Source organism: Phocoena phocoena, chromosome 8, assembly GCF_963924675.1.
Source record: "Phocoena phocoena chromosome 8, mPhoPho1.1, whole genome shotgun sequence".
In the NCBI taxonomy this organism is placed as follows: Eukaryota; Metazoa; Chordata; class Mammalia; order Artiodactyla; family Phocoenidae; genus Phocoena; species Phocoena phocoena.
The window spans coordinates 9,383,371-9,398,664 of record NC_089226.1 but is presented as its reverse complement, the minus strand read 5'-3'; the positions used below and the strand labels follow the sequence as shown (position 1 = coordinate 9,398,664).

The following is a 15,294-nucleotide window of genomic DNA, read 5'->3' as shown; positions in this document are numbered from 1 at the left end:
GACCTTTCCATGCTACATGCCGTATCCCTTAATCTCTCTTCTCATATATTTCATCTCCTTGTCTATCTGTGCCTAATTCTGAATAATTTCTTCAGGTACAACTTTCAGTTAACTAACTCTCTTCAGCTGTTTTTAATGTGCTGTTAAACTCTTTCATTTTTATTTCAATAAATTATATTTTTATTTATAGGTTCTATTTGTTCCTTTTCAAATTTGATCACTTTTGATAGTCTCTTGTTGCTTGTTCATTTTTGTAATTTTGTCTTGTATTACTTCAAGCATTTCGTAATTATTTTATGTTTTATATCTGATAATTTCAGTATCTGAAGACCTTGGGGGTCTAAATCTGTTGCTTCTTATATTTGCTGACTTTCATTCATGATGATTTGTTTCCTTCTGTGTTAATGACCTTTCCTTGTGAACTCGTCTTTGGTTGGTCTTAGTCTCTGAAAATTTAAGGAGATGTTTTTTTCCAGCGAGGATTTGTATTTTTTATTTTAGGAGCCTGGGCTGCTACCAGCTGGGGGCCAATACCAATTTAATCCAGGAGTCTCAGGTTCAGCTCCCACACCTTGCCACTGGCCCAAGTCTGGTCTTTCATCAGTGCTAATATAAACATTTGCCCTTGGGTAATCCACATTTTATGCGTGTTAAGAAGTCAGGACTCACCTTACATTTCTAAGCTTTTATATATGCTGCTCCTTCTGCCTGGAATATGTGTCCTTTTATCCTCCCCCCCCCCACGCCCCATCTGATTAATCAATCTTTCTAAGACTAAGTTCAGGTTTGTTCTCCTCCAAGATACCTTTGCTGATGATCCCTGGTCTGGGTTAGATGCCGCTCTTACATGCCCCTGTGGCACCCTGTATCTACCTGTCGTTGCATTTTCCACACTGTATTGTGATAATCTGTTTACTTATCTGTCTTCCTCCATGAGACTCTCTTTGGTAGGGGTCATGGCATAGTTACGCTGTTTCCCCAGTGTCGGGCACAGGGTGGGTCATGGTAGATTAATACATGTTTGTTGAATAAATGAAAGACACCTGAATAAATGAATGAATGAATGAGTGAGTGATGATTTTGGAATGGACAATATGGGATTTCCAGAGAGGGTGAAGGATGATGGAGGGATGTGAGAAGAAAAGAGAAAAGGGAAATGACTGGTATTTTTAGGCTGTTTGTTTGTTCTCCTTGATTAAGTGGAATAAAGTTGTCACTTTATTTCATCAAAAGTTTATTGAGCATCCAGTATGTGCTAGGCACTCTGCTAGATGCCAGTAATACAAAGATGAAGATCAAAATGAAACAAAAACAAAACCACTCCCCCCTCACCCCATTTAAGGCAGATTTGGCTTGAGCCTGGGAAGCCGGCCTCTCAGGGATGCAGAAGCGAGGTTTGGAATACAACTTGCCTGCATCTCACCTTAATCGTCACCCTTGCCTCTCAAGGCTGACCAGCATGTACCCATCTCCAAGTCCTGCATCTTCCACCTGCCTGAACAACTTTCCCCTGCATGCATTATCTCCTTCTAGATGAGGCACCTGGGGAAGTGAGGGGAGCAGTTCTGGCTAAGGAAGGGGAGCCGCAAAGGCACACCTGCTCAGAGGAGCCTGGAGAAGTGCATAGGGGCAGGGAGCTGGGAAGGGCACGACGTCCAGGTAAGAGCAGAGGGGACCAACTAGAAATGTTGTTGCCCTTGGGGCTGGGACAAAACTGGCCCCAGTGTGGAGTCGTGGGGAACAGGGACCTTGAGAGTCGCTCTGTGGGATGGTGCAGAGTCGGAGCAGGAGCTTAGGAAGTTAAGGAGGGACCAGGGATGCACTAGAGGCCTCAGGGGAGAGAGGTCAGAACACAGCGAGGGACTTCTCTTTCAGCTTTTTAATTGCGCTCTCTCTTCGCACGGTAGATTACTGTTCCTACAAACTGTTCAAGAGGCGGCGGCATGGGCGTGGCCTGGCTACACAGTGGACCAACCTCTCGGTATTCTGCTGTTTGTGTGACTGGGGAGTCTGCCCTTGTCCTGTTTCCTGGGACCTGAGCATCTGGGAGCAGGGCAGGTGAGAGGCCAGAGGCTAAGGGTTCCATCATGTCTCCAAGACATGCTGGGGAGCAATAAGCCTGCTCCTCCCCCTACCATTTTTGGGGAGAGTGGAACTTCATCCTCTTACAGCTGGAGGAACCCAACAACTTCCCGGGGGATAATGATTGTTTGAAAGGCTTGTTTTGTACAAAGCCAGGGAGAAGCCATAGGTATGTGGGGTCAAAAGACAGATCTTCACTTGATCTAGCCTTCTGGGCCTGAAGAATGAGTGAGAAGCCCCTTCTCTATGGAACAGAGACGGAAAGAATGCCGGGCACGCCGCTGAGGGAGGCTTTGGGAGGAGGCCAAGTGTGGGAGGCTTGAATCCTTTGCTCTTGCTAGAACCCCGGTAGCGGGGCAACGGTATGTATTGTACTTGAGCTCCTCCTTCACCAGCTGGTAGGTACCGAGGTACCATATGCCTGAGAAGGGTGCTCCAAGGTGCTGCCTTCACAGTGATTCGGTGGATGCTCAGAACAGCCCTCTGTACACCCAGTAAAGGGCATTGGACTTCCCCTTAGTTTAGGACAGTTGTACCTTTGAGGCAAGTGGCCTCTCTAATCTGGGCTTGCCAAAAAAGTTCCCCAGGAACCAGGAGTTCGTTCGGAGGGAAGGGGAATGGGTGGGAAGCGTGAGGGCGCCCTAGGAAGGGCATAGGATAGCCAAGGGGGTTAGGTTACTGCTGTTAGTTTCCATAAGCCCCTCCGGGGATTGGGCCGTAAATTTAATAATCTATATGGTCCTAAGAGGGCACAACCCACACGCACTGAGAACACAACTAAAGAGCCGGGAGCAAACGTAACCCGGTTTCACCATCTGATCCACCCTCCGCCTTCCCGCCGCGTCCCCCCATCTGCGCACGCTCACAATCGTCCACGCGCCGGAACCCTAGCGCTGGGTGAGGACCTCCATCTCCCCTCGCCCCTCGCCCCTCGCCCCTGGCGGGCTGCTGCCCCCCTGCCCTGCCCTCCCCCGGGCCGCGGGCAGCAGTGCGCGGGCGCCTCCCGGGGGGTCCCGAGGAGGCTCAGGCGCTGATCTCCACCGGGCCGGCCTCGTCTTGCTCGCGGATCAGGTGCACGCCGCCCGCAGTCCGCAGTGTGCGCGAGGCGCTGCGCGAGCGGCCGGGCGAGCTCGGGGCCCGGGGCGGCGACGTGTGCGTTCGGCCCGTGGCGGGGGAGCGCGCTGGAGAGCGCGGGTAGCGGCGGGCAGAGCGGCTGGGCAGCCCCGGCGAGCGGCCCGGCACGGCAGGCGACACGGAGTAGCCGGGCGGGCCGGGCTCAGTCGCGCTCCGAGGCTCCGGGGCGGGGTTCTCCTCGGGCTCCGGGGAGTCCTGCAAGGACACGTGCCGCGAGGGGTCAGCGGACAGCCGGCCAGGGCCGGGAGCGCGCCTGCTGTTCCAGGGCGCTGGGAATACCGAGGTGGAGGGGACATAGTTCCCTCCACACTCCGACTGCCTGGAGGGCTGCAGGCGTAGGTCTGTTTTTGCTTGCAACACAGGACACTTGACGTGGTGCCTGGCACATAATAGGTGCTTATTAAATGTTGAAATGCATTAGTTTGAGTGCTTTGTCCACTTACTCTGCACCTTCCACCTGCCTTGGACAGCATGGGACAGAGTTGGTTTATGGAATAGTAGGGAAATCACCAGAGACAGTGTCCAAAGACCTGGGTTTGAAGCCTAGATTTGCCACTGATTTACTTGTTTGATCCTGGGCAAGTCATTTCACCCCTGTCAGCCGTATTTTTCTCATCTCTAAAGTGGGGATGACACAAATATTTCTCAGGGTTATTCTGAGTCCTAGAAAGGTATACCAATATGGTATGGCTACGTAATACCAGAACATGATAGGGGCTGGTGGAGTGTTTGTGGGGCGCCCAGCCCGAAGCTGCTCACCTTGTCCTTCAGGATGTAGAGTGCCATGGGGTTCTTCCGCTCCTGCTCTCCACTCCGTGGGAGGGTGTCTGCTGCATGGAGCAAAGAATGGGGTGGCTGGCCCAGGTACAGAACACTTTCCACCAGCCAGCACCTACACTCTTTGCTTCCCGATGGCCAGCTAAGGCCATCGGGAAGCCAGCCTCCACCAAATGGTCCGGAATACCTGAGGTCCTACCTTGGCCGCTCCTCTCCCTGCTCTGCAGTCTTCGTGCAGTTGGTGCAGGAAGGGGCCCTGCAGAGCTGGCTTCCTTGTCGCCCATTTCGGCCTTTTCCCAGCAGCTTACTGATCTGAGTGAAGATGGGACGGGTGAGTGCGTGGCTGGGAGCTCACCTTCTGCTTTCAGGTGGTCATCATTCTGATCCATATATTCCAGGGAGTTTTGCTTCTCCAGCTTCCTCTTCTTCCTGCAAATCAACCCAGCACCCTGTGAACAGAGCTGTCGAGTGTGAGCAGGAGAAGTTCTGGGGGCGAGGACACGGGGGGGGGGTGGGGGGAATCTGATGGCCATAAACGAGGCCTTGTAGCAGGAAGACGGGCTGAGTGCGGTGGGAGGGGGAGTAGTCCGGAGCTTTGGGATGCGTCCCATCTAGGTTTGCCTCCCGAGTCTGTCCCTAGCATTGTGACTGGGCTAGTCATTTAACTAATCCGAGTCTCGGGTCGTTGTCTGTAAGCTGCAGATAATCACATTTAAAGGTAACACCCTAACCACAAACACAGTGCCTGGCTCACAAAAGGTGCCGTGTAAGTGAAACCAGTATTCATCGTGCTGGGGCTGTCAGGGTTGTGAGCACAGAATGTGGTTCCATATACAACACATGCAGTGGTAAGATGGATCTCCTGGGAAGAGGTGCGGGGCCCTGGGAGGAAAGGCGTTTAAAGAGACGAAGGAAAGAACAGAGCTTGGGGCTGGGATGGGTTGAAGGATTCAGGTGCTCAGGGAGAGGAACTTGGAGAGTTACCCAGACTTTTTGGACGGTTTCCAGCAGGCACAGACTGTCACCAAGGTCACAAGGAGGAAGATGCCTCCTGTGGACAAGATTATGTAGAGGGAGCTTCTTCCTAGGGAGAGAGAGGCAGAGAGTGGGGAGAGACTTCAGAGGGGGCAGGAGGTGTGGCGAAGAGAGCTTCCTGCGGCCGAAGAAATAGAAAAGGAACCCCAGGCAGCATGGCTGGCCAGTGGTGGACCTTGCCCAGAGCTCACTTCCTACCTGTGGCTGTCCTCCAGGGAGAGCTGGCCCATCTCTGCCTCTCTCCCCCTCCAGTGGCACTCTGTCTGGGATGTCCTTAGCCTCTCATGGGCACCTGCCTCTCAGGGCTTTGAGTCCCAAGGGAGGGCAGCGGGAAACTCACTGTACACGGTGATCTTGACGGGCAGGCTGCGGCCCTGGCTGATGGGGTTCTCCACCACACAGCTGTACAGGTCATCGTCCTCCATGAGCACGCGGGTGATGGTGAGCACCTTTTGGTCGGGGGACAGGAGCATCCGCGAGTCGTTGAGGAGGGGCTTGCCGTCCTTCAGCCATGTGTAGCTGGGCTTGGTGCCATTCTCGTGCGAGCAGTTCAGGGTAAAGGCCTCGCTGAGCTCCAGCACCGTGGTCGAAGCCACTAACACCTGGGGCCTCGAAATGGGCACTGAGCCCGGGAGTGGGGGGAGCCTGTGAGCCACAGGCCAAAAAGCATCTCCCTTCCCCTTCTTAACTGCCTACCTTCCAACTCAGTCTGCGGTATTGAGAGATCATCACTCCAGCTCTTTACCACCATCCATCCACCCATCCATCCATACATCCACTCACTCATTTATTTACCCACTGTTTATTGAGCACATACTGAGCACAGGGAGTACAATGCCGAACAAGATAGCTATGGTCCCTGCCCTCGTGGACCTTCCCTTCCCTTCTTCCCGCATACCTTTCCAAGATGTCTTAAACTGACCCAGCCTGGAACATATTTTTGTTGGGCTAAGCTTAGGTCGAAATAGGTTCAAATATTGGCTCTACCACTTACTAGCTGCCTGAACTTATGCCCCAGTTTCCTCATCTGCAAAATGGGGTCCATGATATTAACTATCCCTAGATTATTATGAGCATAACATGAGTCAATATAGGCAAAGCACTTTACAATCGTTTCTGGCACGTAGTAAGCGCTGTATACGTGTTAGCTATGGCCTATCTGCCAACCTCTAACATTCCAGTTGGCTCAATCCCAAGCGGCTTTTGTGTGGGTTTTCCTGGGGTCTAGCTAATGTACTGGGTGGACGTGGCCCCAGTCCCAGTCACCAGTCCCGCCTCCTTCCCTGCCAGAGACTTTACCATCTACAGTGAGGTTGATGGTCTTCTCTCCAGTGAAGGTGTCATCGGTGATAGAGATCTCAACCTCATAGGTGCCCTCGTCGGCCAGCTGCAGGTCGCTGAGAAGCAGGGAGCCGTTTTCAAAGAGGCGGATGCGGTCTCGGTAGTCGGGCCGCAGGGTACCGATGACCTCGGTGCCGATGGACTGAACCACGGTCACTGGCTTGTCCCGCTTCAGCTGCCACTTGACAACGGGTTTGTCACTGCTGGTGCTGCTGTACTGCACAGAAAGCAGGGCCGCCTTCCCCACTGTGCCATGGATCAGGCGCACCGGGCTGGTGATGTTCACCCCCTCCAGGGGCTCTGTGGACAGAGACCCACGAGGTGAGGGCAGCGTCAGGCCCTGGCTCCTAACCTCACTCCCATCTTCGAGTCCTCTGGTCTCTTCATGCCTCACCCTTCTGAACCCTTCACTCCCTGTCAGTCCTTCCTTCTTACCCTTCAACTGTAGCTCTGGCCCCTCCGCTCCCCTGTCGTCCCTCACACCCATCCCTTTGCCCTCGATCCTTCTTCAATCTGGACCTCTGCCTCTGGCGGTTTTCCCTATCGCCTTCCTCTTGAGGAAGATTCCAGGTAACCCATACCTTATGTGGCCCATTTATGGAAATATGTATTGAGACTCCCCATGTGCCAGGCACTGTTCTTTGTCCCCAGGATATATCAGTGAGCAAAACTGACAAACATCCCTACCCCCTGAAACTTATAGGTCATTAGACCCTAGAGTGAATTTGTCAGATTTTCTCCTTAATTGGGCATTGGGAAAGTGAGGGATGGAGAAAGCATGGAAATGTAGATTCCCAAAGAAAGGAGGGTGTCGTGAGACAGTGCCAGTAGAGGGCAAGTTTAGGGGCCTGAGGACAACTGGACAACTCTCCGGTCATACCAAGAGCCTCCCCTATCCTTGTCCCAGCTGCACGTAGCATCATACTAGGCCTGCCCAGGGCAGAACAGTCGTGGAGATTCACCCAAACTCCAGCCCAATTTGCATCCCCTATGGAAGAGGGATCTGGGACAGGTCAAGCAAAGAGCTTGGAGTCAGAAGACCTTGTAAGACTGGACTCCACTGCTTACTGGCTGTGAGAATTTGGGCAAGTCATCCTTCTAGGCCTCACTCTTCTCTTTTAGAAAATAAGGATCATAACGATAACAAGAGCAAGTGTCTTATCCAGTTCACAGTGCAAAAGCATGATATGTATGTCAGTTATTGTGGTGTAGGGGAGAGAACACAGGATTGAGCATCAGAGATCGGGGTCCTATTGTTGACTTAGGACCTGGGAGAAGTTGCTTATCTGTTCAGGGCTCAGATTTCCCACAGGTCAAATGAGTGGTAACGACATGGTCTCATGGTTTGTTCCAGCCCTGTAGTTAGTTCTGGGATTTTACCATCTTGTCCAATGGCAGCCCCATCCAGAGACACATCTCACATTTCAGAGATCTTTTAGGAACTTTGGGGCCTGAACAGATGCTGCTCGTTGGCCTTGTACCTGGCCTTGCAGAGCAATACAGCCACCTGAGGGAGGGGTCTTCTGGAGAGGATGTCAGCTAGGAACAGGACTGAGTTTAGCTGAATAGACACATACATGTCAGGTTCTCCGTTCCTCTGCACCCCCAGCTGCTTCCTTTGACTGTCATTGCCTCTGAAGTTCCCTCCTTCTTTCTCACCCCTATTTCCCACTCTGCTACTGCTGCAGTGTAAATTTGGGGAAGGTGAGCTGTACCTTTCCAATCCCTATTCCTCTCCTTGTATCTCGAGGACCCAGACCAAACCAGGAGGCAATGGAACTAAAAGGTTAGTTGTGGAGATCGAAGCAAATTTTTTTTTTTCTTTTTTTCTGCGGTACGCGGGCCTCTCACTGTTGTGGCCTCTCCCGTTGTGGAGCACAGGCTCTGGACGCACAGGCTCAGCAGCCGTGGCTCATGGACCCAGCCGCTCCACGACATGTGGGATCTTCCCAGACCGGGGCATGAACCCTCGTCCCCTGCATTGGCAGGCGGACTCTCAACCACTGCGCCACCAGGGAAGCCCAAAGCAAATTTAATTTAAAAACATATCCAGTCCATTTTGGGAGCAAATGCATTGTTAAGTAATGAGCTTATCATCTATGGAATTGGTCAAGGAAACGCCAATTGACTCTTCTTTCACCTCCTTGTGCTTCCATTTCCTCCTCTGAATAGTGAGGTGGTGGGACCAGATGATCTCTAGGGGCCTTCTCCACCCTGACATTCTATGATCCATCACCTGTCAAGGATGTTACAATCATAAAACCTTAAGCATGGAAGAGACTACTTTAATGATGAAAGCCACCATATGTATGAATATTATATACTTGTTACTGAGAGGAGTCTCAATTGGCAGGAGTTAGAATGGACAAAATCAACTATTTTCAAAAATTTTTAATTAAAGGTATTTTTGTTCCCACAAAACTTTATAGAAATTGAAAAGAAATGAAATTTAGTTCTAGTTCACCTGATTTGGTCAAAGAGGTGGTGAGGGCCAGAGCCCTGTCCTCCCCAGTACCTTGGGCTGCCGCTAGGAATCCTTATGGCTCTGTGTATCAGGCTGAAATCGTTTGGCTACATGATCCTTAAGATTTCTCCGGCTCTTAGTTTCTGTGATAATTTAGATGGGATTTCCTGCCTCGCATCTGCTAGCCCGGAGATGGAAACAACCTAAGTGTCCATCATCGAATGAATGGATAAAGAAGATGGGGCACATATATACAATGGAATATTACTCAGCCATAAAAAGAAACGAAATTGAGCTATTTGTAATGAGGTGGATCGACCTAGAGTCTGTCATACAGAGTGAAGTAAGTCAGAAAGAGAGAGACAAATACCGTATGCTAACACATATATATGGAATTTAAGAAAAAAAATGTCATGAAGAACCTAGGGGTAAGACAGGAATAAAGACACAGACCTACTAGAGAATGGACTTGAGGATATGGGGCGGGGGAAGGGTAAGCTGTGACAAAGCGAGAGAGAGGCATGGACATATATACACTACCAAATGTAAGGTAGATAGCTAGTGGGAAGCAGCCGCATAGCACAGGGAGATCAGCTCGGTGCTTTGTGACTGCCTGGAGGGGTGGGATAGGGAGGGTGGGAGGGAGGGAGACGCAAGAGGGAAGAGGTATGGGAACATATGTATATATATAACTGATTCATTTTGTTGTAAAGCAGAAACTAACACACCATTGTAAAGCAATTATACTTCAATAAAGATGTTAAAAAAAAAAAAAAAAGACAGCACCTACAATGTGAAGGTGATCTTAGGACTAAAAGGGTAGAAACCAGGCAAGGGACTTCTTCCTATTGGGTCGGTAGAGGATGGGCTGACTCTAGGATCCCAGAGAATAACATCTTGCAAATCAGATTATCTAGATTTATGGCATGCTGTGTTTATGTCTGTGAATAGTATCCTAGCCTCTAGGAAAGCCTTGTTTGAATGTTCCAGGAATAGGGCTGTGATGAATTTAGGAAAGACTCTTTAGGCCATATTAGGTTCAGAGCACTAAGTGTTACTTGCCTGAGGCTAGGTTGGTGATTGCTGTCATAAGGGAGTATGGCAAGGGATTAAGGTAAATCTCTGGGAGCCAGGGCCACATGGTCCAGCCCCCCTTTTACTGCCAATCTTAAAAATACATTTCCCAGCCTCCCTTGCAATTAATTATGATACTACTGAGTTCTAGCCAATACTACTAGTAAAAGTTGTGGACACCATTTACAGGCTGATTTAGAAAAACCTCCCTCCTTTTCTTTTTTAATCCTCTACCTAAAAGAAATGAAGATAAATCTCAGACTGACCATGGGAAACACATGTCAAGGTTGATAGCACTCCATCAGCTTGGTGCCTGAAAAACCTCATGGAACAGTCTTTCCTCATCCCAGGCCTAGCTCGAACCCGTGTACCCCTGCATTGGCAGACGGATTCTTAACCACTGTGCCACCAGGTAAGTCCCTAATGGTAACCTTTTAACTGGTATATCCAATGGGCTCTTTCAGGTCCTTATTATACTGGGCTCCTTGATACATTTGATGATGATTGTCTGGGAAACTCCCAACTCCCTTCACTTTCTGGATACCACAGTCTCCCAGGTCTCCCTCTGTGTCTCTGATTGTTCCTTCCGGGTCTCCTCAGTGGGCTTTATTCTCTGCCTTCCTCTGCAAATCCTGGGGTTCCTCAATGTTCCATATCTAGCTCATTTTCTCCTCCAAGGTAATATTTATTCATTATCCTTCTTTTAAATCTCACCTCTTGGCTGACAGTTTCCAAATACTTCTCTCCAACCCTCCAGCTTTAGGTTATTCAACATTTTCCCACAAATGTCTCATAGGCGTTTCAACCTCAACGTGAGTGCAACACTAGCTATCGTATCTCCCAACCTTGCCCCATTTTTTAAATGTATGGTTTCACACAGAAACCCTACCTCCTTCTCTAGATCGTTTCACTTCCTATAAATCACTAGGTCCTGATTTTCCCTCCAAAATATTATCTCAACATCCCTCACTCCCCCTCTCTTTATTCTAATTCCAGCTCAGGTCATTTCTCTCCTGAACTATTGCAATAGCCTCGCTATGGTTTGACTTGTGTCCCCTAAAATTCATATCTTGAAGTCCTAACCCCAAATATCTCAGAATGTGACCTTATTTTGCCGTGTGGTCATTGCCAAGGTAATAAGCTAAGATGAGGTCATGCTGGAGTGGGGTGGGCCTCTAATCGAAGATGACTGGTGTCCTTTTAAAAAGGAGAAATTTGGATATACACACAAGCACAGGGAGAATGCCATGTGAAGATTAAAGTTAATCTGTCACAGCCAAGGAACTCCCAGAAGCCAGCAGAGAGCGCTGGAACAGAACCTTCCCGAGGGCCTTCAGAGGGAGCACAGCCTTGCCAGCACCTTGATCTGGAACTTTTAGCCTCCAGAACTGTGAGACAATACATTTCTGCTGTTGAAGCCACCCAGTCTGTGGTTCCAGCAAACGGATACAGGCTTCCTTTCCTATCTTGCTTGCCTGTAGTTTCACCTCCAACGCCTCACTGGAGAGTGAGGGATCTGAGCTATACTCTGGGCCCTGCTGGTTCCCAGATTAAAAACCATTCAATGTCCTCCCCCGCTCCCATTGTTTGCAAATTATATTACAGTTTCCTTAGCAGGGTTTACCAGACTCACCTAACTCCACCCACACTTTCTTCTGCAGCAGCGGTGACTGACTGGGCTGCTCCTAACATGTGATACCATTTCAAGCTGTTGACCTTGGCGCATTTTCCCAACTATAGTGTTCACTCCCACACCTATCTGTTTTTCTCATCTTTTAAAGTTCAGTGCAGACATTCCCAGGAGACCTCCCCTGACATTCCCCCACTCCCATTCTGTGCCTCCAGCACCAGCTTCCTGATGGGGCAGGTGACCTCTCTCTGATTCCTGGAACCCTCTGCCTCTCTGACTCATAGTAGTTTCTGCATTTGATTAAAATGATCTCTGCATCTTATTTGCCCCACTAAATCGTGAATTCCTAGGCTCTCTGGAAGTGTGTGTGTGTGTGTGTGTGCGCGCGTGCGTGCGTGTGTGCACATAAGCACATGTATTTCAAATAAGATCATTTCTCCAAGAAGTTGGTGGGGGGAGGTAGGTGTCTATGGCGTGTGTGTTATGCATGGGTTGGTGTTACTCTCCCAAACCAGAAGGCCTATTATCTCCAAAGTTTTTTTCATCTCCCTTGTTATTTCACACTCAGAGAAGCCAGGGCGGCGGATGGGGAGACACAAAACCAAGATTTCCCCACCCCTCCAAGGCCCACCATAGTCCCTCGGAAAGAATGCCGGACTGGCCCACGCCAACAAGACATCCCATCAGAAACAGCTCATTGCCCTCCATCTAATGTACTGAATGCCGTGGGAGCTGCAAAGTCATGCAGGCTTTGGGGGATGGGGGGCAGGGGCCGGGCAGGAGGCACACAGAATGAAGAAATACATTCAACACGAATGCCTGAATTCACTGAGACGCTTCCCACGGTGGCTGAGCATTCTCCCCTCCTCCCACCCCAAAGGCATTCTGGCCCTCAGCTCTCCCCTCCCTCTCCTTTGAAAGCCCCGGGTCCCTTCTCCAGACCCTGTCTTACCCTCTGGTCTCCTACCTGTCTGGATCAGAAGCAGGTAGAGCAAAGGAGCGAGGCGCAGGGCATTGAAGGCTCTGGACAGGGCTTCCCTTTCTCTCTTCATTTTGGGTGGCGTTCTCCAGCTCTGGTGCCCACAATTAGCATGATTTCTCCACTCTGGGCACGTCCCTTTGTACCACTCGGAGTTTCTCTGCCCGAACACAACCCTGCCAAGTTCTCTCTGAATACACAGAGCTCTGTGTGTTGCTGCACTTGTTCTTTCCTCTCTTTCAGACCTGGCATTTTCTAGTTTCAAAGCCCTACATCCCGGGTTCGGAGGAGAGTATCTGCTTGGGAGATAATCTCCAGCACAGGGTTCAGTCTGATGGGTCCCAGCAGCCTAGCAGTTCTTTGCCGGCCTGTGCTGAGCCCCACTGCCAGGGGGAGATGAGGATTTGGGCTCAGTGAATGGACTGGGCTGGGACACACACTAAATTGGACCTTGTGTGTCCCAACCTGTCCTGTCTCCACCTCACGCTCCCTGTTCCTGCGAAGGAGGGTGTGCGCCAGGGACACACCTCAATAAGCTCTGAAAATGGAGGGAGAGGAGCTTTTCAAAAGCTGGGGGGTGAGAGATTCCAGAAACTGCTGAAGAAATGGGAAACTCCTGTTCCACCCCAAAGAAAGAAGATTGGAATATGGCTTGAATTCTATTATTTTCATACCTGTCCTGGTGCTGCTTGGGCTTCTCTCTCTATCATAGAATCACGTAGATGCTGGGGACCTTTCTCCAGAAGCTACTCTGCTCATTCCCCAGCCTCCAGCCCATTTCCTAGAACATGTCAGAACAAAGATGAAGGTAATAGCCCAAGAGCCTGGGGTTCTGTCACCAGCTACAGCCCAGCCGTTTCCTCAAGTCTTGAGGCGTGATGAAGAGAGACACCCCAGCTCTACCCTGACCCTTCATTACCACGTCCACATCCTCTCCTGAGGGGCGTCAGTGGAATGTATGCTTGCTAACAGTGTGATCTGGGGATGGGTGTGCAACGTTGTTAATTCTCCAATTTCACATCTGTAAAAGGGGGAGAAACAGTAGCTTCCTTGTAGAAATTGTTGAGAGGATTGACGAAGATTTAGTACGGTAGGGTGCCTAGAAAATTCTTTGTTGGAGAGGTGATATATATATATATATATATATTTTTTTTTTTTTTTTTTTTCTCCACGAATTTATTTATTTATTTATTTATTTATTTTTTTTTTTTTTTAACATCTTTATTGGGGTATAATTGCTTTACAATGGTGTGTTAGTTTCTGATTTATAACAAAGTGAATCAGCTATACATATACATATGCTCCCATGTGTCTTCCCTCCTGCATCTCCCTCCCTCCCACTCTCCCCCTCCCACCCCTCCAGGCTGTCCCAAAGCCCCGAGCTAATATCCCTGTGCCTTGCGGCTGCTTCCCCCCAGCTATCCACCCCACCACGTTTGTTAGTGTGTATATGTCCATGACTCTCTCTCGCCCTGTCAAAACTCACCCTTCCCCCTCCCCATATCCCCAAGTCCGCTCTCCAGTAGGTCTGCGCCTCCATTCCTGTCTTATCCCTAGGTTCTTCATGACAATTTTTCCCCTCAAATTCCATATATATGTGTTAGCATACGGTATCTGTCTTTGTCTTTCTGACTTACTTCACTCTGTATGACAGACTCTAGGTCTATCCATCTCATTACAAATATCTCAATTTCATTTCTTTTTAAGGCTGAGTAATATTCCATTGTGTATATGTGCCACATCTTCTTTATCCATTCGTCCGATGATGGGCGCTTAGGTTCTTTCCATCTCCGGGCTATTGTAAATAGAGCTGCAATGAACATTTTGGTACATGACTCCTTTTGAATTTTGGTTTTCTCAGGGTATATGCCCAGTAGTGGGATTGCTGGGTCATATGGTAATTCTATTTGTAGTTTTTTAAGGAACCTCCATACTGTTCTCCATAGTGGCTGAACCAATTCACATTCCCACCAGCAGTGCAAGAGTGTCCCCTTTTCTCCACACCCTCTCCAGCATTTATTGTTTCTAGATTTTTTGATGATGGCCATTCTGACTGGTGTGAGATGATATCTCATTGTAGTTTTGATTTGCATTTCTCTAATGATTAATGAGGTTGAGCATTCTTTCATGTGTTTGTTGGCATTCTGTATATCTTCTTTGGAGAAATGTCTGTTTAGGTCTTCTGCCCATTTTTGGATGGGGTTGTTTGTTTTTTTGTTATTGAGCTGCATGAGCTGCTTGTAAATTTTGGAGATTAATCCTTTGTCAGTTGCTTCATTTGCAAATGTTTTCTCCCATCCTGAGGGTTGTCTTTTGGTCTTGATTATGGTTTCCTTTGCTGTGCAAAAGCTTTGAAGTTTCATTAGGTCCCATTTGTTTATTTTTGTTTTTATTTCCATTACTCTAGGAGGTGGGTCAGAAAGGATCTTGCTGTGATTTATGTCATAGAGTGTTCTTCCTATGTTTTCCTCTAAGAGTTTGATAGTTTCTGGCCTTACATTTAGGTCTTTAATCCATTTTGAGCTTATTTTTGTGTATGGTGTTAGGGAGTGATCTAATCTCATACTTTTACATGTACCTGTCCAGTTTTCCCAGCACCATTTATTGAAGAGGCTGTCCTTTCTCCACTGTACATTCCTGCCTCCTTTATCAAAGATAAGGTGTCCATATGTGCATGGGTTTATCTCTGGGCTTTCTATCCTGTTCCACTGATCTATCTTTCTGTTTTTGTGCCAGTACCATACTGTCTTGATTACTGTTGCTTTGTAGTATAGTCTG

General features: G+C 49.1%; 1 protein-coding gene across 2 annotated transcripts; it reads right to left on the bottom strand.

Moving 5' to 3' along the window:
- Nucleotides 1-3,105: 3,105 nt before the first annotated feature.
- Nucleotides 3,106-12,589, bottom strand: HEPACAM (hepatic and glial cell adhesion molecule). 2 transcript variants are annotated; one of them, XM_065882662.1, is made up of 7 exons: nt 12,505-12,589; nt 6,328-6,669; nt 5,369-5,650; nt 4,984-5,077; nt 4,193-4,422; nt 3,976-4,046; nt 3,106-3,411 (listed from the first exon to the last, which is right to left on the bottom strand). In XM_065882662.1, the coding sequence occupies exons 1-7, from the start codon at nt 12,587-12,589 to the stop codon at nt 3,106-3,108; spliced, it is 1,410 nt and encodes a 469-aa protein (XP_065738734.1). The 2 variants fall into 2 exon arrangements, with proteins under 2 accessions (XP_065738734.1, XP_065738735.1); XM_065882663.1 differs by having other exon boundaries at nt 4,349-4,422.
- Between the last annotated feature and the right edge of the window lie 2,705 nt (nt 12,590-15,294).